Source organism: Branchiostoma lanceolatum, chromosome 6, assembly GCF_035083965.1.
Source record: "Branchiostoma lanceolatum isolate klBraLanc5 chromosome 6, klBraLanc5.hap2, whole genome shotgun sequence".
NCBI classification, from domain to species: Eukaryota; Metazoa; Chordata; class Leptocardii; order Amphioxiformes; family Branchiostomatidae; genus Branchiostoma; species Branchiostoma lanceolatum.
The window spans coordinates 13,311,255-13,333,543 of NC_089727.1; the positions used below are offsets into that span (position 1 = coordinate 13,311,255).

At 43.0% G+C, this 22,289-nt stretch overlaps 2 protein-coding genes across 3 annotated transcripts; one reads left to right on the forward strand and one right to left on the reverse strand.

The window, feature by feature from the left end:
• The first annotated feature begins 193 nt into the window (after nucleotides 1-193).
• Nucleotides 194-7,132, forward strand: LOC136437382 (E3 ubiquitin-protein ligase RNF14-like). Of its 2 annotated transcripts, XM_066431975.1 has the most exons (8): nucleotides 194-291; nucleotides 2,015-2,226; nucleotides 2,764-2,894; nucleotides 3,181-4,128; nucleotides 4,410-4,487; nucleotides 4,796-5,024; nucleotides 5,452-5,624; nucleotides 5,987-7,132. In XM_066431975.1, exons 2-8 carry the CDS (start codon nucleotides 2,061-2,063, stop codon nucleotides 6,212-6,214), a joined length of 1,953 nt encoding a protein of 650 aa, XP_066288072.1. In that variant the 5' UTR covers nucleotides 194-291; nucleotides 2,015-2,060; the 3' UTR covers nucleotides 6,215-7,132. The 2 variants fall into 2 exon arrangements, with proteins under 2 accessions (XP_066288072.1, XP_066288073.1); XM_066431976.1 differs by lacking the exon at nucleotides 194-291 and having other exon boundaries at nucleotides 306-2,226.
• Nucleotides 7,133-7,783: 651 nt separating this feature from the next.
• LOC136437391 (synaptotagmin-7-like) lies at nucleotides 7,784-21,920 on the reverse strand. Its single transcript, XM_066431988.1, has 12 exons — nucleotides 21,703-21,920; nucleotides 21,277-21,375; nucleotides 20,081-20,239; nucleotides 13,413-13,652; nucleotides 11,171-11,314; nucleotides 10,564-10,769; nucleotides 10,026-10,163; nucleotides 9,578-9,709; nucleotides 9,037-9,237; nucleotides 8,554-8,671; nucleotides 8,142-8,350; nucleotides 7,784-7,947 (listed from the first exon to the last, which is right to left on the reverse strand). Exons 2-12 carry the CDS (start codon nucleotides 21,299-21,301, stop codon nucleotides 7,846-7,848), a joined length of 1,674 nt encoding a protein of 557 aa, XP_066288085.1. The 5' UTR covers nucleotides 21,302-21,375; nucleotides 21,703-21,920; the 3' UTR covers nucleotides 7,784-7,845.
• Nucleotides 21,921-22,289: the final 369 nt, after the last annotated feature.

Genomic DNA, 22,289 nt, shown 5'->3' on the forward strand with positions numbered 1-22,289 from the left:
GATTACAGCAACTAGAATATTTCCAGTTTTCAAGCCTCATAAAATGCTCTGGGTGCCTGAACTCTTTTTCGATTGATGTTGCAAAATGTGGGATTTTCCTCATCTTTTCGAAGTCTTGTTTCTTCATATTGCTCATATAATGCTTGTTATTACTTCTTTGATTTTTTCCCCAATTTTGTCGCGCTCTTTCAATAGGTTCTATTGGCAATTCCTTTGGTGTAGGTATCAAATCATCGGTGTGAGACCACCGCGGATTACATGGTGACCTTTGACATTCAAGATGGCGGTTAGGTAAGTCGTCTGACGCGTTTCGGTGTCACTTTTCTTTATTTTCCGCCTTGCATGATCAACATTCACAATTAGGTAGCAACGAGAACTTGTCCTTAAAGTTTTGGCACTTTGTACGTACCAATTTTGCAATGATTTGTGAGGTAGGACGTCTGAAAAATGTTCATTCCTACCAGAATTCCTTACATCACTCGCTTACGCAACACTTTGAAACGTTGAGTTAACTAATACTAAAGTTATGCCCTATGATACAACATAATATTTACATGTAGCTAAGCATTTCTAGTCGCTTTGTAATTTCTAATATCATACTGTACAATTATTAACCCTCACACAGCTGTGGACCGACAAGCTGTCATTAAACTCTGGCACATATATATAAAAGATCCTCACAAATCAAAAGTGTCATGTAACACTGAACATTAATCCGACGCAACCTTAATCCAACACATTTCAGTACTCCCCTGTAAGTAAAGACCTGGCGCTGATATGCAAAATCTTTTGATTGGTTCTAAAATACAGTAAGGTAGGCAACATAAAAATGTGCGTACTAGTAAGGTCCTGATTAGAACAGTTGTTGTTGTGGCAAGATTGACGGAAAATTTGACATGTTTTAATCATACAGGGCATAATGTGGGAGGGAGAGCAGCCATTCCATTTTTAGGACGATGGTTGATGACTAGTTCATGGCAGTTGACGATTGTGTCGACTGTGACATGGTGTGTCAGTTTTACCTCAGTGTAACTCAGCTGTTGGTTGACAGAGTGGTTGACAAACAGCTTTAATTGTATAGAGCAAAATCAAGGATCAACAACTTCACTATTGTATTGTGTCGGATTAATGATCCATTTGGAACATCATCTTCAAAGGACTTCATCATCAGTGACGCTATTTTCAAGTCTTGTTTTCTGGCCACAGCTCAATAATCCGCAGACTCATATATGTGCAGTTAATGACTGGGGAAGCGTTACACATAAATTATGAACTCAACAGTTACTGAAATACTCACAAGGTCGCTTGTTGATTTATGATTCCGCCCTGCATTTGCTCAAAAGTGTCGGATCAAGGTTGAGTGCTGTTACATGTACAATGTAACATCAAGAAAAAGTTGATCCCAGCAAGAGTTTTACAGATAGACCTGAACAATATACAATGTGATTGTTATATGTCAAGACAGGTATGTTACCTGCAGTAAATGATTTTAATCCAGCTTATAAGATGTAGAATGTTTGGCCAATAACTAATAAGTGATGAATAATTGTCTTCTCGATAGCTTGCACATGTATCAAATGCTTTTTTGAATGTAATTGATGTTATTTGTCCGTTCGTTTTGTTCATTTGTGTTACTTCAAGAGTCTCTTAAAGGAAGTCATGATCAGATTCGGAGCCGTACGTGTGTCTGGCGGTAGGCTGTTCCAGACATTTGGTCCGCAGTAGGCTACCGCTCTTCTGAAGGCTTGGGTTTGGAGACAACCAGCTGAATGCTTGTGCTTTGTCTGGTTGTCCGTGTACTTTGGTCTCTGCAGTACGCAAATATCAGGCACATGTAGGGTGGCAGTTTATAGTTAAGGGATTTGTAGATTTGTATGACATTGTAGTAATGAGGTTCATCAGGTCTCGACCTGGACCTGATCCTCTGGACCGTACCTGGACCTGAATTCTCTGGACTGGTACCCATCCCTAGTAATAGTTTTCAAAGAGTGATCTCTGCTTTGTTGTACCACAGATAACCCTTAACTGTGCTGCTGTGACTGACAGTTGTTCCAAACAACATGTCTGACCAGGAGGCTCAGGAGAATGAGCTACTGGCCCTGTCCAGTATCTATGACGACACTGTCTTCATGGCAGCAGAAGATGGAACTGGGGGACAGTTTTGTTCCATACTGGATCTCCCGGAGAACTTTCAGATCAAAGCTCCAGCTCCCCCTGGGGAGTCAGGTGAGTACTGCAATGTTACACCTCATGGACCATTCTGTCCTTCTTTAAGCCCCGGTTACACATAGCCGAACAAGTCTTCCGACCAACAGCCAACCAACGTTGACAGTATAGGTCCGGAGCAGTCTGACCAGTTTTAGATTAAGAGTCAAATTTGAGTCTCCCAAACACAACCTGACCACTAATGACCAAAAACCCAACCACCAGCCAACCTATTCCAGATCTCACGTCCACGGCCAAATATTTGGTTGGTGCAGCTGAACACCAGCCATCCTAGTAGCTCCCAAACCACTTCTAACCATGGTTGGGGGAAGGCCAGGAGGCCATGTTGGGCTATATGTTACCAGCGCTTTAGATAACCACCAAGAATGGCTAGATCTTATGGCATTATGTACATGTAACTTTTGGTCAGAAGCACCAGGAAGTTCATACCATCTGCCACCTCGTGACCAGTCTTGAGAAGAACCATGTTGAAATACCATCTGTTGAAAGAAATACAAACACGTATTAATACAGTCACTTTTGTCACCCTGTCTCCAGTGAACAAGGCAACTGTTATCCCAGTCAAGTACCTCCCTCCCATCATCCTTCACTTCCAGTACCCAGCTGACTACCCATCATGCAGTGCACCTCAGTTCACTCTGTCCTGCAAGTGGCTTACCTTACAGCAGGTTAGTGCATGTGTGGTTTCATGTTCATTAAATAGGTTCTTTTTTTTTGCTAACTGTCTACGTAGTAGACCCTACATTCAAAATACTGCGTATGTAGGTATGATTTTCACATCTGTGAATACTTGTCTTCGTTGAATTTCTAAATCTCCACTTAGCTGTTACAAGTTCCCAAGTAGCAATTATCTAATATTTGAAAAGAGCATTAAAAAGAGCATTGTAAAGAATCTTTCCCGTATCATTTCTAATTTGTGCAATATTAACAATCCTACATTCTGCACATTTGCAGCTAACTTTGCTCTGTAAACATCTGGATGAGCTGTGGACGGAGAACTCTGGGATGGAGATTCTGTTCACCTGGGCACAGTACCTGCAGGAGGAGGCACTGAGTACCCTGGGTATCTCTGAGGTCCTGGACGTCACCTGGATTGAGGAGAAGGTAAAGATGAAGAACAATAGAAGACAAAGGGTTGATGAGCAAAAGAAAACTGATGCAGAGAATACAAAAGATACCGGGACAGTTGGAGCAAGTGGACTAGATCTGTACAAAGAAAAGGAGGGAGATGAAGAAATTGTAAAGAACATTACTCATGGTGGTAGAGACAACTTTGCAAAGGGGGCAAGAGGGAGAGGTAGGGGTAGGGGTAGACACCAGCAAGGACAGTCAGCTCGAGATTGGAAAGGCTACCGCAGGTATGACAGGGGTGACAGATATGATGAGCATGGCAAACATAAGGGTAGCACCAGGGAATGGAGAGATGAAGAAAAGAGAAGGAAGAATACACCACATGAGGGCAACAAGACACAAAGACAAGGAAGAGGTGGCCACAAGAACTCAAGGGAAAGGAAATGGCAAAAAGAAGAGGAAAGAACTAATCTAAGGACTAGAGAAAATCAACAAACTGACAACAAACATGGCAACAAGGATGATAACATCATTGGTACTGATGATAATGAATCAGAGTTGACTGTAACTTTGGTAGAGACATATGGTGAAGAGAAGGAAAGAGAGACAACTAAGGAGGTTGGAGACCCAAGAGCTATCCAAGACCTTGCCTCGCCATCCCTCCTGGTGCCAGCTATCGTTGAGTATGATCAGGAGAGGAGGCAGCACATGTTCAACACCACCATGTACAACTGTAACGTGTGCTTTGGTGAAAAGCTTGGGGCAGACTGTATCGGCTTCAAGGGCTGTGACCATGTGTACTGTAAAGAGTGCATGAAAGGCTACTTCCAGGTAAGATAAAGTTCTAGCTAGACAATGTAGGGTAAAAAATAAGGTTGCTGCTACAAGTGTCATTCAGAAGGTGTGGGGCGTTACCCTAAAAGATTGACAAAACTCAGATTTTTGGGCATGAATATAAACTACATGTCTTTTATCAGTGTCCATCCAATTTCAAATGATTGTCATCATTTTCTTGCATGTGATGACCTTTTGAACGTCAGTTAGTGATTCCCTTTTATGCGATAGCACTTAATTTGCAATGCATTTTGTATAATCATTGTTTTGAATCCCAGGTACAGATATCAGAAGGGAATGTCCAATGTCTGCAGTGTCCAGAACCTAAGTGTGAATCACAGGCACTCCCTTCACAGGTCAGTCAGGGGTCTTTGTTGCTTACTGTACTACATTCTTTTAAATGATCAAAATTTTCAGGACAGGGGCATTTGGGAAAAGGGGTTTAAAAACTTAGCAATGCTCCCAATATGTGCGGTAAGAAGTACTGTACAAATGTGTATAACTGTGACAGTTCTAGTACATTGTATTGGACGACCATCACATGTTGCCTTATTCGCATTTCATCAGGCACAAGACATTGTAAAAGACTGTGGAAGTGGTAGTATTACACTGTGACAGACAGGTATCCATTAAATGTAGAATTGCTGATGTTTCTACCCTCCAGGTGCAGGAGCTCGTTGGAGGAGAGTTGTTTGCTCGCTACGACCGACTGCTGCTCCAGTCCAGTCTGGATGGGATGGCGGACGTCGTGTACTGCCCGCGCAAGTCGTGCCAGTGTCCCGTCATGCTGGAACCCGACAGCAAGATGGGGGGATGTACGGCGTGTCAGTACACCTTCTGTACGCTCTGCAAGCTGGCGTACCACGGTGTGTCGCCATGCAGGATCAAACCAGGTGTGAGAATTGTTTGTCTACTAACTTCTTGTTTTTGTGTAGGCATCACTCACTCACGCACAGACACACACACACAAAGACCGTTTATCATCTCTTGTTACTCATCTCATGAGGGTTAGATGTCATGGCTTGATGGCGGACCGCCAGGTGCCTCTGTCCTGTGAGTTAAGACTGTAGGTTGAGGAAGTGAAACTGAAAGTCTTCCGTTATGTTATAAATCCATCTCTTACGTGATCATCTCCGTGGATTTGTCCTCCACTGTCTTTGTGATGATCTCTCTAGGCCACTTGTATTCACCCATAGAGGAGACTTTAGCCCTGGTTGACACTAAGTACATGTACTATGTTACGATTTTTACGAGAAAATTCTTTCTACCGGTAAACTCTGGTTGTGACCGTTTTTTCATCAACATTTCATTGAATCTCAGATGACCTCCGAAAGCTTCGTGAAGAGTACCTGGCAGCCAGCGATGAAGGAAAGAAGTTTCTGGAGAAGCGTTACGGAAGGAAGTCCATCAAGCAGGCCCTGGAGGAGACCTTTAGCGAGGAGTGGCTGAAGAAGTACGCTAAGGAGTGTCCTCAGTGTGGGACGCACATACAGGTGGGTGTGGTCACTTGGGTTTCCTGAAGATGCAAATTAGCCTATGGAAGTCGGTTTGGAGGTAAATGTGTAAAGATATTTCCCAAATATGCAAAATGGATGTGAGGAGATTGCCTGCATAGACAAAATAGCTGCTGAACTGATCAGAATAGATTGCTTGGTCAAACCTTTGCTGATGTTACAGCACAGTTTTTACTGTCTGCCATCTTTGTGGAGAGGATTTACATTTTTGCTCCAAACAGTTGCTGCAAGGTGGCTAATGTTCTATCATGTTAAATCTAAAGGTTACCGGTATGTAATTTGGTTTAAATCAAAGATGCTTTCTAGTCCGAAAACAAGTTTGGTTCTATTGTTGTTTCTAGAAACTTGATGGCTGTAACAAGATGACGTGTATCAAGTGCCGTGCCTACTTCTGCTGGCTGTGCGGCATGCTGCTCCACCACAGCAACCCTTATGGACACTTCAACAAGCCGGGGTCCAAGTGTTACAACCTGCTGTTCCAGGGCATGGAGGAGGGCGGGGAGGAGGGGGATGTTTGGGAGGAGGGGTTTGAGGAGGAGGATGACTGGGATTGGATTGTGTTTGCATGATTGACAGCTGATTCATTAGCAGGAGTGGTAATGATTGGCTAGTGGATTCTGATTGACAGAAGGGCTTTACAATAGGCATGTGCTTTATAATGTTGCAAATTCTTACTCAGACGAAACAGCAAGGATTGGAATTTTTTCTGTACAGTTGGCAATAGTTTTAGTTGACATGCTTTAAGGGAAGTTTAAAGGAAACTACGAAATGTTTGTTTTCAGAGGGATAGTGTGTCTGACATAATGTGACATTTGCAATGAACAAGCTTTATGAATATTACGATTATTGAAGAATATAGTAGCTTTCCTGTTGTGTTACATGTTAGCCTGGTATCTGAACCTATCATAGCTTCCCAGTCTCAGGATGAAAGAGACTCAGCAGCTGTATTAAGTTTGGATACCAAGCTAGTTACGTTTGATATCTATTCAAAGTCTAGTATGAATATCAAATTTTATTCATTTTCTTTGTCGACCTTTTGGAAGAGTCTATTACAGACATGATGATGTCAACATTGATTCTTAATGTGTATATTTTAAACAGAATCCAAAGAAAATAGCATTTAGGCACCATAGTTTCAAGGAGTTTCATAATAATATAATATGAAATTTGCCAGACAAATGCAAGGAGTGAAATAATTCTTCAGGAGTAAACAATTTGATTTTAACAGCTGAAATGTTAAGTCATGTACCTTCTCCCTGAACTTGTAACCCAGAAACATTTGGTGCCAAAGGCCTACCAGAAATGGGAGATTAGCTTCATTGAAAGGATAGCTGCAAATATGTTTTCTGTACTTTACACTGAACAATGGATAATTAGAACTTATGTAATTTTCAATGGCTAAATGGCAATATTTCTGATCTTGAAACTTTCACTATATTGCAAATCAAGGCATTAACAAAGACTGAATAAACAAAAATTACAATGAAGGGAAAGTCTTGCATTTGTTTGTTTTATATAGATGGAAACAAAACAATACAGTTGAGCTTTAAGAAAGTAGAACTTTTCAATCTTTCTGATGACCTAATAAACATTGAAAACATATTACATGTATACGACAATGCTGAAGGAGGAATGCACAGAAACTCATCTTACTTGTAGGATTCACAGAACTATGTACTCTTATGCAATACAAAACACATTCTGTAACTGAAATACTGACTCATTCTTGTCCTTAAAACACAAAAATACATTTTTACTGCAAACTTTTTTAAATTTTGATCACTTTGCCCACTTAGTATATCATATGCTCAACCATGTTCACAGTTAGAAAAACTAGAATTTACTTATACATGCAGATATGAGCAAAAAATATATTTTCAGTAATGAGCCAAGAAATTGCACAGTAAAAAATGAAACAAGTATGAAAACAACTGGTATCTACAAATCTTGTCCAGTTCATTGATGTGTCAGCTAGATACTACAGATATCAGTATCATATACCAGATATCAAACCAAAATCATCCCATCTCCAGACTGCAGTCTTAATTTACAGTAATGTTTCATGTTTTCATGGGGACTTAAATAACCAAAGAAACTGTATTACTCAATACAGTTTTAGTCAATGTAAAACAATGATACATTAATTGTATAGTACTCTGCATGCATATGCATGTGTGTAATATGTAAAAGTTTCTAGTATTTAAGTCAAAGGATGCCACTGCTCCACGTACGTCCCTGCGTTGCAGAAGACCTCCGACCAATGTTGCAGCTCTGTTGTACCAAACTCCCATCCAAGGCTTACCTGGGAAAAAGGTAAAAACAATTGAGATCCTCAGTCTATAAATCATCCATCTGGCATATACATTGAGTTTTGCAATCATCAGTTAGAATCTAAAATGTTGTACAGATCAACTGAAAGATCAGCTTGAAAACAAGGCCTAACCTTTAAGTTAACACACTGTATGATTAGTAGTATCATGACTTGTTTTTACCCACCTTTCCTACAGTGATGTTTCTCTGCATTGTCTGTTTCTCCATGAGTTTGACTGTACAAGAGATGTTGGGGAGTTTGGGCAGCATTCTGGACAGGTCAAAGTAGAGATGCTCCTCCCAGTGGGGGTCATCAGTGGTGGTGACACAGAGCTGGGTCTTCCTCTTGGCCTTCCTCATGTCATCACAGTACAGCTCCACTTTAACGTAAGTACCTTAAACATTGAAAATTTTGTAAGAATATTGTTTACTATATGAAATAACATGTTCTCTCATGATTCACATCAATAGAGCTGGTTTAATCCAAACTGTGTTAAGTCCCATTCAATTAAGTCTTTCTCCATTTCTGAGGTTATTCAGCAGACAAGTCATCTCTATTTCAAATAACACATCTGGTACGAGATTTAAGAAGTCTTACTTCTTGGACCCTTGAGATGTGCTGGCCTGGTCAGCTCCTGAGCCCTGAGAATCTGGAACACCAGCCGCTTTGCTGTCTTCATGTAACACACCGAGAACAGTAGTTCTCCTACCTCACTCTATTAGGGGAAAACAACAACTCGAGATCAAGACATCCGCTGGCAAATGCAGAATGAGACTAGCAATCTTGGTTTCACCCCTATGTTCCAACACCCCTATGTACTGATACCCTCTGTTGTGTTTACATTTTACACTGACTTTACAGCCTACTTCAATGGACAAGATCTTAGTTCTTCTGCAGTTCTATAGTTGCTTGTCAAGTTGTCACAAGTCAGTAGTCCAACGATATTAGCTGTTGCCCAGCCTTGTGATTTTTTTATTACTAGTTGTTTAACTTGTTCACGTAAGTCACTAGCAGAGAACTACAGTTCTACCATCACATAGAAATGCCCCCCTCCCCCTTATAGAGCATATATAGCCCTACCTTTTCTTTCTTTGGAGGCCTGAGTTGAAGCCAGATGTTTTGTTCTTTACTGAGGTCCAATTTGCTGATGACTATGTTGGCCTGCCCCAGGAACTTTCTCCTCAGTTCTCCCTCGTAGGACAGAATCACCAGTTCCACCACCCGGTTGCACATGCCCTCAAACGACATGTCAATCACAAATGTCTGGTTGAAGAGAGGACTCTGGAAACATGCCATTGATGAAAAGTAGGTTAGAAAGAAAACTGACAGTAAACTATATATCAAATTCTCCACAATGGAAGACAAGTACTAATAGCCCTGAATTCAGCACCAAGGAGAGATATTGCTTGGAGAATTTGTCAGTCCTCACTTTTTTGTTCTACCTGATAAAAAATTGCAAAGGAAATCATTTTACGTCTTACTCCATAGCAAATTGGTGTTTTATATTTGAAAACATCAAAGAGGATTGATTCACAAGTGTGTATAAGCATTGATAGTTTGGGTATGAGGTTACAAGCCCATGTTTTTTCAATGTCACATCATACAAAGCGAGTCTTCCTACCTGTGTTCCCATGACATGGCGTGTTTTGAAGCCGTCCCTATGTCCTGGCATGATCCAGCCTCGGACATACGGGTTAACTGTACAGGTACTGGTGTCGTCTTGGTTACTGCTGGGCAAGGCCAGATCTACTGCCTTTAGAAAGATACAAAATCTTTAGCCTGGGTAACATCCTTATTAGTTTTACTCACTCACACCAGAGTCTGGGACTTGTAGAATTTAAACTATGGGTTGAATGAGTAAGGGAGCAAACTCTTATTTAGAATGGTACCCATGCTGGAAAATCCTAGAGCCGAAATCGAAATTCAGAGGACTTTGTACATCAAAAAGTTACATTACAAATGGCAAGTACATGTTTGATTACTGTCTTCATTTTAAGATGCTATAGTTTATTAAAACAGCAAGTCCTAACCAGTAATGAAATGTAACGAATGTTGATTGTGTCCTGTACCTGAGCCACAGTGATTGACAGCTGCCCCCTGCGACACTGCAGTATGACGTTGAGCTGTCCCAGGTAGGGTGTTGACGTGCCGCCTGGCGAGGTCACCTGCAGGGTGGGCTGGCTCAACCTGGGTGATGCTGGACTCGACTGTTGAGGTAAGACATACAATGTGATTTGGTGGTTCTTGGACATGTGCTTGGGTGTGTGTTACCGGTAGTCCTAAAAGCCATTTATGGTTAAGGTAAAAGTAACCAAAATCTTATGCCTTCTAGCATCTCCCTTTGATACTGCAGACTTTCCCTTACAATCCATTCCCCAACTTTTGTATGTGTTCCTGTAAATCAAAATGTTCGCAGTGGTATTATTACCGCAGTTTTTGCAGTGACGTCTCCACCGCCAATTCATGATGCCACAACTATGCATTTCCATTAGACTACAGAATTGTTTCAATCATGAATACAAAACGCCAAAAAACCTTCTTGTCCCTCCAATCATGAAATGAAACCACCTCAAAAGTAACTGAATTTACAGTAATCGTTGCTTTTACCTGAGGACTGCTTTTCTCGACAGACTCCCTCCTGCTGACTGTAGGTGAGGCAGGGTTGGTGATGATGTGGCCGTCCTCCCCCACCAGGAAGACTTTCTTGTGCGGCGCCGGTGAAGCGCTGGGCGGTGCTGACGTGTCATCGTTGTCTGACAAGTTGTAGCTGATCCTGGTCTCTGAAAAGGAGCCACTCCGAGATCGCGACACATCTAACAAAGAACACAACCCCAGACTGTAGTACAAAGTGGACTAAAGAACTAAAGCTACAGCTGCTATAGCTGTGACCTTCAGTGATGTCCATTAGTAAGTAAACATTTTGTTTACCGCTATATATATAAAAAATCATTCTGTATGTAGCAACTTAACAACATCAAAAATCATGTAATCTTTCAAAGTAGACTAGAACAGTTCACTTCATATTACATGCAAAAGGAAGAAAAAGTGGAAAATTCCAGAAAGAAGGCACATGGTAATATAATGTTGCATTCATAATGACATTTTTAACTGTAAAACTATCATGCACACATGACAACTGTACATTATCTCATCAGACGGCTGTTGCTGCAGTTATGACTTGTGTCACTAGGTGGCGTACATCTCCTGTAGTTACCTTCTTGTTCTTCTCCCAGGATATCCAGGTTGGTCATAGATAAGGATCTGGGTTTAAGTTGTGGGCTGGGTGGGATGACAGGCATCATAGCCAGAGCCATGGGGGAGGCCAGCAGCTGATGTATGCCAACATGCTGCTGGGTAACTGTAGTTGCAAAGATGTGATAGTTACAGATAGTTAACATTTGATGTACATTGTAATTATTGTTGAACCACACTGTTACATTATAGCTGTTGTAAGAGAACAAAGACAAGATTTTTTTATACCTACTACCAAACAGCAAAGTCAACAAATGAACTAAAATCACATCATAGAAAAGTACAAAAACTGCAAATCTTGATGGAAAGTGGAATGAGTAGCCTCTTCCTTTGACCCCTTGACCTGGAATGTCTCATGCCTGATAAACGACTATCTACCATCTCTGAACTGAACTTTCTGTCAAGTCTGACCTGCAGTGACACCATCTTCCCACTGTCTTCCTGCCACTCTACTGACAGCTGTGTTATAATTCAGATAACTACAAACACACAAGAATGCAAACAACCAGACACACTGAAAACAGAACTTGAACCATATAAGAATAAAATAAAATAAAATTAACAAGAGTGGTGTTAAAAAAAACACCCGCGACGTGAGAATTGTGCAAAGTAGGTCCTCATTTGCATGATTTATATCTTACTATGTTAACCTTGACGAAACCTTCAAGTGCCACAAATATAAAGTTTTCAAGTTAAGTCTAAATTAGCATAATTTGCACTTCATTATGTACATCTCCGTCTAAGCTACCTGCATACTAAATATCATGGAAATCCGTCGTTCCTTTGTTCAGTTATTCTCCTTTGAAGATTTTCAAAATAACGCCCCTGCAGTTCCAGAGCAAGCTGCTAGGGGGCCAACACCTACACCAATTCTTCATTACATCACAAGCTATCTGCCACCAAAAAATCAGGACCATGGCATGTCCAGGTCAAAAGATAGAAAAACGGAAGTTCTGCTGCAGTACCAAGGTCACATAGATCCAATACATCGATAGATCAGATAGATCGATAGATCGATAGATCAGATAGATCCGATACATCGATAGATCAGATAGATCGGTAGATCAATAGATCCAATACAACGATAGATCGATAGATCAGATAGAGATAGATCCGATACATCGATAGATCAGATAGATCGATAGATCAGATAGATTGATAGATCGATAGATCAGATAGATCGATAGATCAGATAGATTGATAGATCGATAGATCAGATAGATCGATAAATCGATAGATCAGATAGATCGATAGATCAAAAGAACGATAGGTCAGATAGATCCATAGATCGGATAGATCCGATTGATCGATAGATCTGATAGATCAGATAGATCAGATAGATCGCTAAACCGATATATAGATAGATCGATAGATCAGATAGATCGATAAACCGATATATAGATAGATCGATAGACCAATAGATCAGATAGATTGATTGATCGATAGATCTGATAGATCGATATATCAGATAAATCGATAGATCGATAGATCAGATAAATCGATAGATCAGATAAATCGATAGATCAGATAAATCGATAGATCAGATAGATCAGATAGATCAGATAGATCAGATAGATCAGATAGATCAGATAGATCAGATAGATCAATGTCTCTGTGTCCTTTCTTTATCCCTACTTTGTTAGTCTTTCAAAGCTCCAAAAATGCAGCTAAAATAACTCGAATTATACGTATGTCAAGCATATCATTTTCTTATTGAATGAAGCAAAGCTTCTAAGAAAAATCAATCAAATGCAGTGACATATTGTTGTTGCTGCCTTTTGCAAAAATCCGGACAGCTTCTTTGAAAGCTGACCTTTCAAAATCAAACTTTACTCATGACAATAAAAGAAGAGCCAGTCCAAGCATGTCATTCATGGTAACAAAAACCAAACACTTTTAAGACATTGAGAAACAGCGCTAGCTCTGATGTATGGGTATATATTGCAACATTCAGAAAGTTTATTTCAAACATCGATAAACAGCTGTAAAAGTGTATACAAACTAGGGCATTTTCTATGCCGTATGCAATGGAATTTCGTCCTTGCTATAGAAAAGGCCATACCTGCAAGGCGTTGCCAAAAAGTAGTTCCCTAGGGAGTCCGTTCGCGGAAATCCTAGAATATTTGGCAAACCGAAAGCAGTACTATACAATAGGCTCTGCCCCTGAGGCGTCGCCAAAAATGAAAATGAATCAATCAATCTACCTGCAGGTGGTTGTAGGTACCCTCCTCTCAGTACATCAGGCATGATGGGGGGGTGGGGAGGGCTCCTGTCAGCCTGCTGTGGGATGGTGAATAATGGTACCTTCTCCGCCATGGCCATTGGAATGGCACTTTGTCTCCGTGTAATGGCTGGGTCCACGTACGAAGGAGAACGGACATGACCGTTCCCTGGTGAACCCGCTTTATCTTCAATAGGACTGTAGGAAGGGTGCTTGGCTTTCCCTAGAGGGATTTTGAAATTTGAGACATTGTATAGTTGTAATGTCTGACTCAGTTACATTAATACCCGTGTGCTGAGATGACATTGTCCATCATTATTTTGACTAATAAATTTAAGAATCAATGAGGTCTGTAACACAAACTCTCACTGTCTTGTGCATTTTTAAAGAACCTACATTGTATGACTATGACTTGGAGTCCAATCTAGTTATGCAAGTTCACAGTATATCTCTGACTTATTTGCAAGAAGAATGCACAGACCTACAACAAATTGCAGGACTTTGTATCAGAAATTATTTTAAAAACCTCTCCGTCAATTTGGACCGCTAAGGACAACTCTGGGAGCCAGCATTCGGAGTGCGAACCGAGCACACTTTAATGGTGACCGAAATCAAGGAATACAATATGGCCGACAAGATGGCCGCCACGCAACACGAGGTGACCTATAGCGTCAGGGGTCATGACCTAGGTCAACCTATAATAACAATATCTATATATTGGCGTGATCTACTTTCTTCTTCAACTGTAAAGAGAAAGCTTACTTCTTTTGTAACGAGAACGTTTCTGTGACTGCGAGAAAGTAACTAGTGTTATAGTTATACAGAGAAATGTTTTTCTGCCGTCTACTTTTTCTATGTTTCTCTTTGAACGAATAACTGTCAACTGGAAACGTTCTAAATCTAACACATGTGTGACCTTATAGAAGAATGGAAATAATGTTTCTAACCACAAATGTAACTTGTCCTGCCTTCTAATTTAACAAAATGACTAAGTCTACTACTTGGAGTTACTTGTCCTGTCTTCCATTTTAACAGAGTGACTTAGGTTTACTACTTAGTACTTGGAATTACTTGTCATGCCTTGTAATTTAACGGAGTGATCTACTACCTGGAGTTGTCATGTCTTCTAATTTAACAGAGTAATTTAAATCTACTACTTGACAGAATACTTACTGCATATTAAATCAACATCATATGATCATGTAAAATAAATATCAGAGTTCTGTAAGTGTTTTCATATTGGGTCATAAAGGCACAGAATAAATTGCAGAAAATCTCCCTGTATTCGAATACAATGTTATATGGCTATGTGAAATAACTATCAGAGTTCTGTAAATGTTCGATGTTGGGGTTATGAAAGTTCAAAGTCTTTGAGGTAAGATGGTTGTTGAGTAAGCCGGCCTGACCGCCGCGGTGATGAGGGGGGGTCTGACAGAGTTCGTTCTGGTACGGCAGGAGGGGTGGCTGGAAACTCTGATGGTGCCGGGAAGTTCTGCTGCAGGTTCTGCTCTGGTACTGCGGGTGGAGTGACAGGAATGTCTGTTGGTGCCGGGATGTTCTGGTGATGGTTTTGTTCTGGTACTGCAGGTGGAGTGGCTGGAATGTCTGGAGGTACCACAAAGTTCTCATGTTCATCGCTGACTGCGTCATCTTCATCGGAATCAGTCTCACTGTATGTTGGATGGCGGTGTTGGGGTGAGACCTGGCTGGGGACTAAGTAACATTCTGCAGGGCGGACTTTGTAGGTCCGAGATCTCAGTTGGCGGCCGATGAATTTGGAAATGTGCACAAAGTCTCTATTCACAGCGGTAACTATGTATCTGTTGCGGGCCTGGGACTTATCTCTGTCGGCATGGAGGTAGACCAAGTCACCAACAGTGATAAGGGGGGCGGGCCTGACCTGTCTACTGGATGCTTTCGATTTGGAACTAGGCGTGTGATTGTCCAATCGACGTTGGTTCTGTTTGGCTAGGAGAGATTTGTCAGATAATGGGATTTGTTCTCCATTGAACTGATCTCTTTGGAAAAGGTATTCACGAGACGATAGGCCATTTGAACGAACTTTAGCATTAACACGTGCTGTTATTACAGCAAGTTGAGCAGGAGATACTGGTTGGCCAAGGGGGTCTACTTTGCAGAGTTCTTCTCTCATCTCCTCGATCGCCCGTTCTGCAACTGGGTTTTTGTTGATGTTTTTGAACTCCCCTATTTCGATTTGAAGGTGGTTTTCGGCTAGCCAGGTATCCTGGGTCAGGGCCTGGAATCCAGGTGCTGGATCGCAGCGGATGACTGCAGGAGGACCGTCCAGAGGGCAGAGGGGTACACATAAGGTAATGAGTCCATCACGGAGAGCGGTTGAAGTTTCGTCAGGGACGATCTGGGTGGACGTATAAGAGGTACTGCACTCTCTGACGACAAGGATATTCTGCCGCGCTCGTTTCATGACATCTGCTGCGAAGGTAGCTAGGATGGTCTGGGGAGGGGGCTGAGTCGTGAAGGTAGGAGGAACAGGGATGTGGCATTTGAGAGCAGCACATTGATCGCAAGCTGCTGTGACCTTCTGGATAACAGTATCCATGCCCAGGGCATAGAAGTATCGAGACATAACCGCCTTGAGCTGGTGTTGAGAAGGATGTCCTAGCTTGAGATGTATAGCTGTGGTAAGGCCGTGCACTACGTTACGGGGGACTATAATCCTGTCTCTTGTCATACCAAACATGTCTCTATTGGGAACAACCAAGAGGCCGTCAGTGGTAATGGTGGCCTTTGCCAGGTACGATTTGATGTCCCGGATGTGCGTTTCTTTTTTAGATGGACGTGTGCCTTGCTTAAGGTGGGCGAAGACACGACGTAGGGAGGGACAAGAGCTCTGGATAGTACTCCAGGCACTGCGGCTGGTGTAGATTGGGTTATTGAGGTCTGTGTCAGGGCTGACAGTAGCTGTGTTAACTACCGGTTCTTCGCTCAGAGCATGTACAAAGGAACATATTTGGCAATGGCTGTCAGCACAATCCAAGGGATGTCTGCTTGCAAAATCAGTGGAAAGGTTGTATTTACCACTGATGTGTTTGACGGTGATGGGAAACTGGCTGACTGCTGCCAAGAAGGTAGATACTCTTGGGCTGTACGAGAATTCACCACGTCGTAGCTTCTCAACTGCCTCGACGCATGGTTTGGAATCAGTAAGGATGAATGCAGGCATAGTGGTTTGAATGAGGTAAGGCTTGAAATGTTTCAGGGCGGAGGTTATTGCAAGGGCTTCCAGTTCACAGGGTAACCACTGACGTTGGTACTTTTTGAGTTTGCAACTGAAGAATCCAGCTACCCTAGTGTTGTTGTCTCTGCGAATAAACAGCGTAGCCCCTATCCCTGTGGGTCTCACTGCTGCGTCAGTGACAAGCCAAAGTTCATCATCTGGTCTGGGAAGGACAACAGCTTGATGTAACTTAAGGCCCTGCTGAGCCTTGCGGAACACTGACAGCTGGTCATCTGTCCACTGGATCATGTCGCTAGAGGAACGACCTGCTACCATATCATCCAATGGACCTAGCAAGACTGACGTGCCTGGGATGACACGGGACAGGGCTTTGTAGGATCCAATGAACGATCTCAGGGCAGTCACAGATGGAGGTGGAGGGGTTGTAGACAAAGTACACAAGGTGTGGTGTGAGGCTGATATCTTGCCCTGGTCCCAGTGCCAACCAAGTATTGTTGTTTTGGCTGGGCAGATGATTGTCTTGGATGGAGACAGTCGCAGGTCACAGTTCTGTAATGCTGTCAGGACAGCACTCCAGTTGGTAAGCAGCTCTTCATAGGTGTTTCCACCGCAGTACAGGTCATCTGCTATCTTTGCAACCATTCCACGCATCAATAAATCCCCCAAAGTGCGTGACATGAGTTCCTCCAATGCTGTTTCACTACCAGGCATGCCCATGGCACTGCGACAGTAAACTCTGATTCCTTTGAATGGAGTGACAATACCGCAATACTTGCGTGAGGATGGGTGTAAGGGAATCTGGTGATAGGCGGAGGTCAAGTCAGATACTATAAGGTACTTCCAGCATGCAATTTGGCGCATGACCTGATTGACATTTGGGAGTAACGACGGCTGGGGCTTACAGTATTTGGCGACATCAGTGAATGCAGTGACCAATCGGTGACCACCTTTTGGTTTATTGACCAAGAATGAGGGGTTGAGGTATTCTACCACTGTGTCAGCAGACTCCGGCGTAGAAATCACCCCATGTGTCTCAAGCTCATCCAGCTTCTGCTGTAGTTCTACCAAGCGGTTTCTTCCATAGAGTGGGAGACGTCCTTTTCGCTGAGGGGGTTGTGCGGGACCCATGTTAACGACTGCATGGATGGGGCCGACTGCTCCATTGTAGCCTGGAAAGTCTGTATTGAAAACGTTGTCAAAGTCTTGAAGCATGGACGACATACGGTATCGTTGTGTGGAATTCAGGATATTGTCCGGGTCTAACTGGACTGAGTCAGAAAAGGGCTGGGGCTCTGGGATGTGAGCAGGCAGTGTGTCTTGTGTGGGTAACTCATTGTCTGGTAGAATGTCTTCAACCGGGACTACTGGGGTTGCATTAAACAGGTGCATGTTCTTGGTCACGTTAACTGGTGCACAGGAAACGTTGGGAACTCTAATGTAGCCAGCTATGTTCCGGTAAGTTCCCTGCCGGAATGCCTTCAAGTGTTCACAAGACAGAGAGTCCTGTCGTGGTTCCAGAGCAACATCTGGGTAAGTATCTAGCCCATCTGGTAGTTGGAGCTCCAAGTAGTCATTAGGCCATAGCGTAGTCGTTTTATCTTGCATGCGGAGCAAATTGTTGGTGATGCGGTGTATACGTGGCCGGGGTGGTTTTGATGATGAAGAATAGTCGGTGGCAGAGCCGTCAGCAAGATGTATCTGGCGTGTCTTGAAGTTGATGGTGAAACCGTTAGCTTCAAGGAAGGGACTCCCTGCTATGATGGGAGATGCTAAGTCTGAGACCACAAGAGCATCAAACCGAAGTGGGACTTTTCTTCTGTAGAACGTGGTTCTGCACTCACCCAGGACACCGGCCATTCGCCCCCCATCTGCTTGACTTGGAGTTTGCGAGGTGTTGGGATGTATGCGTAGACCCAGACGCTTTGCCTCATCTGCCCTGATCATGCTTGACTCTGCTCCAGAGTCTAGTAGAATGTTGACTGGCTGCCCATTGTGGAAGACTTCCAAATGTGGGGAGGCACGAACAGTGACCCTTGACATGAGAGCGGGCTGGTCATCGACAAAGGTTGATGTTTCAGTACGAAGGACGCTAGCTACAGGTTCTTCATCATCAGAAGGATCAATATCACTGTAGTCTTCCACCTCAACAGCTCTTGTTCGTACCATGTATTTCTTGTCCTGCTCAGGTAAGTATGGGCAAACACTGAGGAAATGATCATACACTGACCTGCCTGCTTGCTTGCAAAGTGGGCATGCCCTGTTGTGACTCTGTGGTTTGGGGCGTCGGCTACGTCCTTGTGGAGCTCTTGGGGATTGTTTACGGGTCTGTTCAAGACGGAGCGATCTTACATTCTCATCGTCCTGTAGCTCTGCTAACAAGGTGTCTACAGACAGGGATATTTCTGGTTTAATCGATGATAGGGTCTTATTCCTCAGCTCAGCACCATATCGCTGTTTGACTTTGGCAGGAAGTCCTGGGTGCAACATTTGGAGCCACAGTAACACAACCATGTTCTCTAGCGAAGGACTAACCTCCTCGTCAGAGGTTACTAGCTCCCCATGGTGGGTTATGCCGCCCGCCGTTGTTAACAGGTTGTCCTCGACTGCCGCGGTGAGGCGCTGATACAAGTCCTCCGGGCGCTCATTTGGCTCTAAACAGATCTTGGCAATATCCAGAAAATACCCCCCGGTCGATTGAAATCCGAAATGGAGCCGTATTGCTTGCCAGATATCGGTAAGGGAAGTACTTGCCTTGACTATTCGGTTTCGGCTGATAACCGGACAGAAGTTAGCGACCTGGCCTAGCATCAGCTCCAAACTTGCCGCCTTCTGCGCCGCCGTTCGCCGTTGCGCCTCTGGTACGGCTTCTCCATCGTTGGTGTATCCCCGGTGCTCGACTCCCGCTGTACGTTTCTGCCATGTGACGCCGTCAGCCAAGAATGGAGTGAAGCTTGGGTCCAGAGATAGCACGTAGATTTGGTTGGCCCGCCAATTTTCAAACGAGTTGATTGTTTCCTTTTTCGTCAAGCACCACTGCTTTGGTGCCCGGTTCGCTGTTGCCATCCCGGCTGTTTAAGGGCGTTTTCCAACTTCTTAGGGTAGACAGCGTTGAGACGAAATCCTGCCGATGCCACCACGTCAATTTGGACCGCTAAGGACAACTCTGGGAGCCAGCATTCGGAGTGCGAACCGAGCACACTTTAATGGTGACCGAAATCAAGGAATACAATATGGCCGACAAGATGGCCGCCACGCAACACGAGGTGACCTATAGCGTCAGGGGTCATGACCTAGGTCAACCTATAATAACAATATCTATATATTGGCGCTCACTGTCAATTAAAGTGCCTTACTACAAATGATGTATATCAGATTTATACCTTGTTTTTGTTTCTCTGTAATGTATGATTGGAAGTACATGTATTGGGATGTACCTGTCCATTTTGCGAGCCATTTCTTGATGGAAGCCTTGTCGCAGCAGCCTGCTGTACACCAGAGGGCGCCGATCTTCCACAGCACGGCTATCGTGGCCAGCGATGCGAACACCAGACAGGCGGTAGAAACGCCCACTACCAGCTCCACTGGTACTACATCTGATTAGTGTAAGAATAATTGTAACAAATTACAACACTGCAATGTATTAGTCAAAACCTTAGACGATCAAGCTTCAATGTCTCAGTTAGTAAACATGATACAATTATCTGAACTCTCTGATACATGTGGTACAGAAATAGAAATATCTTATACCCCGAATAGATAAAAGTAGTATACAGTGTATTAAGTCCTGTGATAGACCAGCTAGTATCACTTATAATGAGTCATGACTGACACACATCCGTTACTGACCATGACCTCTCTCAGTGTTTGCTTTTTTTGTTTGTTTTTACATAACCAGTAAACTGCCTTCAGACATAAAGAACCCTTTTTGTACGGTGAGTACATTAGCTGCATATGGCCATACTGAAGGGTGATCCGCTCACATCGGTATGGAGCCCTACTTTTCAATAAGTGTGGTGTGGTTCTCCTCAAACATGGGACCTCTACATTTTTGTATGTCCCATCCAAGAAGACATCGCCAACCAAAGCTAAGTATTCATTTTCACCTGAGTCAAGTGAGGAAATAGATACAAAATACTTTTCCCAAGGGCTCAACATTGGGGCCTGCTAAGGATTTGAACCCAGAACCTTTAGATTTTCAGTCAGCAACCATAGCCACAAGACCACCTGTACCACAAAATGTGATGCATACATGTAAGCATTTCTGTGTCTACTTGGATGCCAAGCAGAAGACAATATATCAATAATAAAAGTCAATGAAAATCAGCCTAAAGAATTGGAGGGGAGTGTAATGATCTGACCAAGAAGAGTGAGCAGGAAACATGTGAAAGGAAAGCTAGGCTAAGCTCATCTTGGCAGTGTATGGGCCAGCTAATGCATGCCATGTACATGCCATGGCTATTAACTTTACATACTTTAAGTAACGGTTTCCTTATGTTCTTGACATTGACTAGATTAGACCTGAGTAAAACATTCGTATGTCCAATAAGATTGGTCTCTGACCATTTCCTGGGAATACGCATGTTACAGGTGGCCGTATCTTAACCTTAAGAAAACATTAGGAATATCTCACCTGGTGAAGTTGTTGTTTCGTCCATCCTGTGTCTGAGACCACCCTAATTGTCGTCGGTAGTGTTTTCTGGACAGTTACACAGTTCTGAACAACTCACACCTGTCAGGAACCAAAAGAAGAAAAGTTGGCACCACCTCAGCATAGACAACCTTTTTTCTGTGTGCAAGTTCCTTGTATGACGTAGATAAGGTATTTTTCTGAGACCAATGCGTTGTGGCTTTCCAGGTCAAGCGTATCACGGCTTACACGACTCATCCCCTTGGTTACAGCATAATTATTCACCACAAAGACGCTAAGAACTGTTTGCTTATATTCTAAACGTGAGGCAGAATCTTCAGCCCGTCAACTTTTGCTGGGACATCACCCAAAGAATGCTAACGTCAAACATGTTCAAACATACGGGCCGTGACTGTTGGCTTTGCTTACCTTGAAAACACACCATGACAATAATGATGATCCAGTCTGACGCACCACATGTCTATGTTGTATTAGCAGTAAGTTCACATATTGCCTGCTAAGGCTTACTTGATCTGTAGTTTATCTGTAACAAAATGAAACAGGTTCAACCACCCCGTTGTTAAGAGTTATGAGAAATGCAGTATTCTGTTTTTAACCCCATCCGCTGGCTGACACTAGCCTGACAGAAAAGGAGTGAATGAGGCATGACCGGGCACAGGTATGTTTAACTAGTACGCCTGAGGAAGTTGTTGACGTAGGATGGGATGTCCTTTCAGGGTAGCCAGTGAAGCAGATATAAGCGGTTCACTTCCTTCTGAGTCCATGTCACTCGCATACCAGCATGTTAAGCATGGGCTCATTTAGCTAGAAGGCCGGATGAGAGAGCTATATGTGGAACTTTGCTTATGTCGGGCTCTTGAGTCATTAGCTGTTCAATCCGTTCAGTCAATTTAATTTTTTCAACATTCCTTCCTTCAATTCAATTCAATTCAATTCAATTCAATACAATACAATATTCCTACTTTTTCCGTCCTACAATGGAGGGACCTTAACAA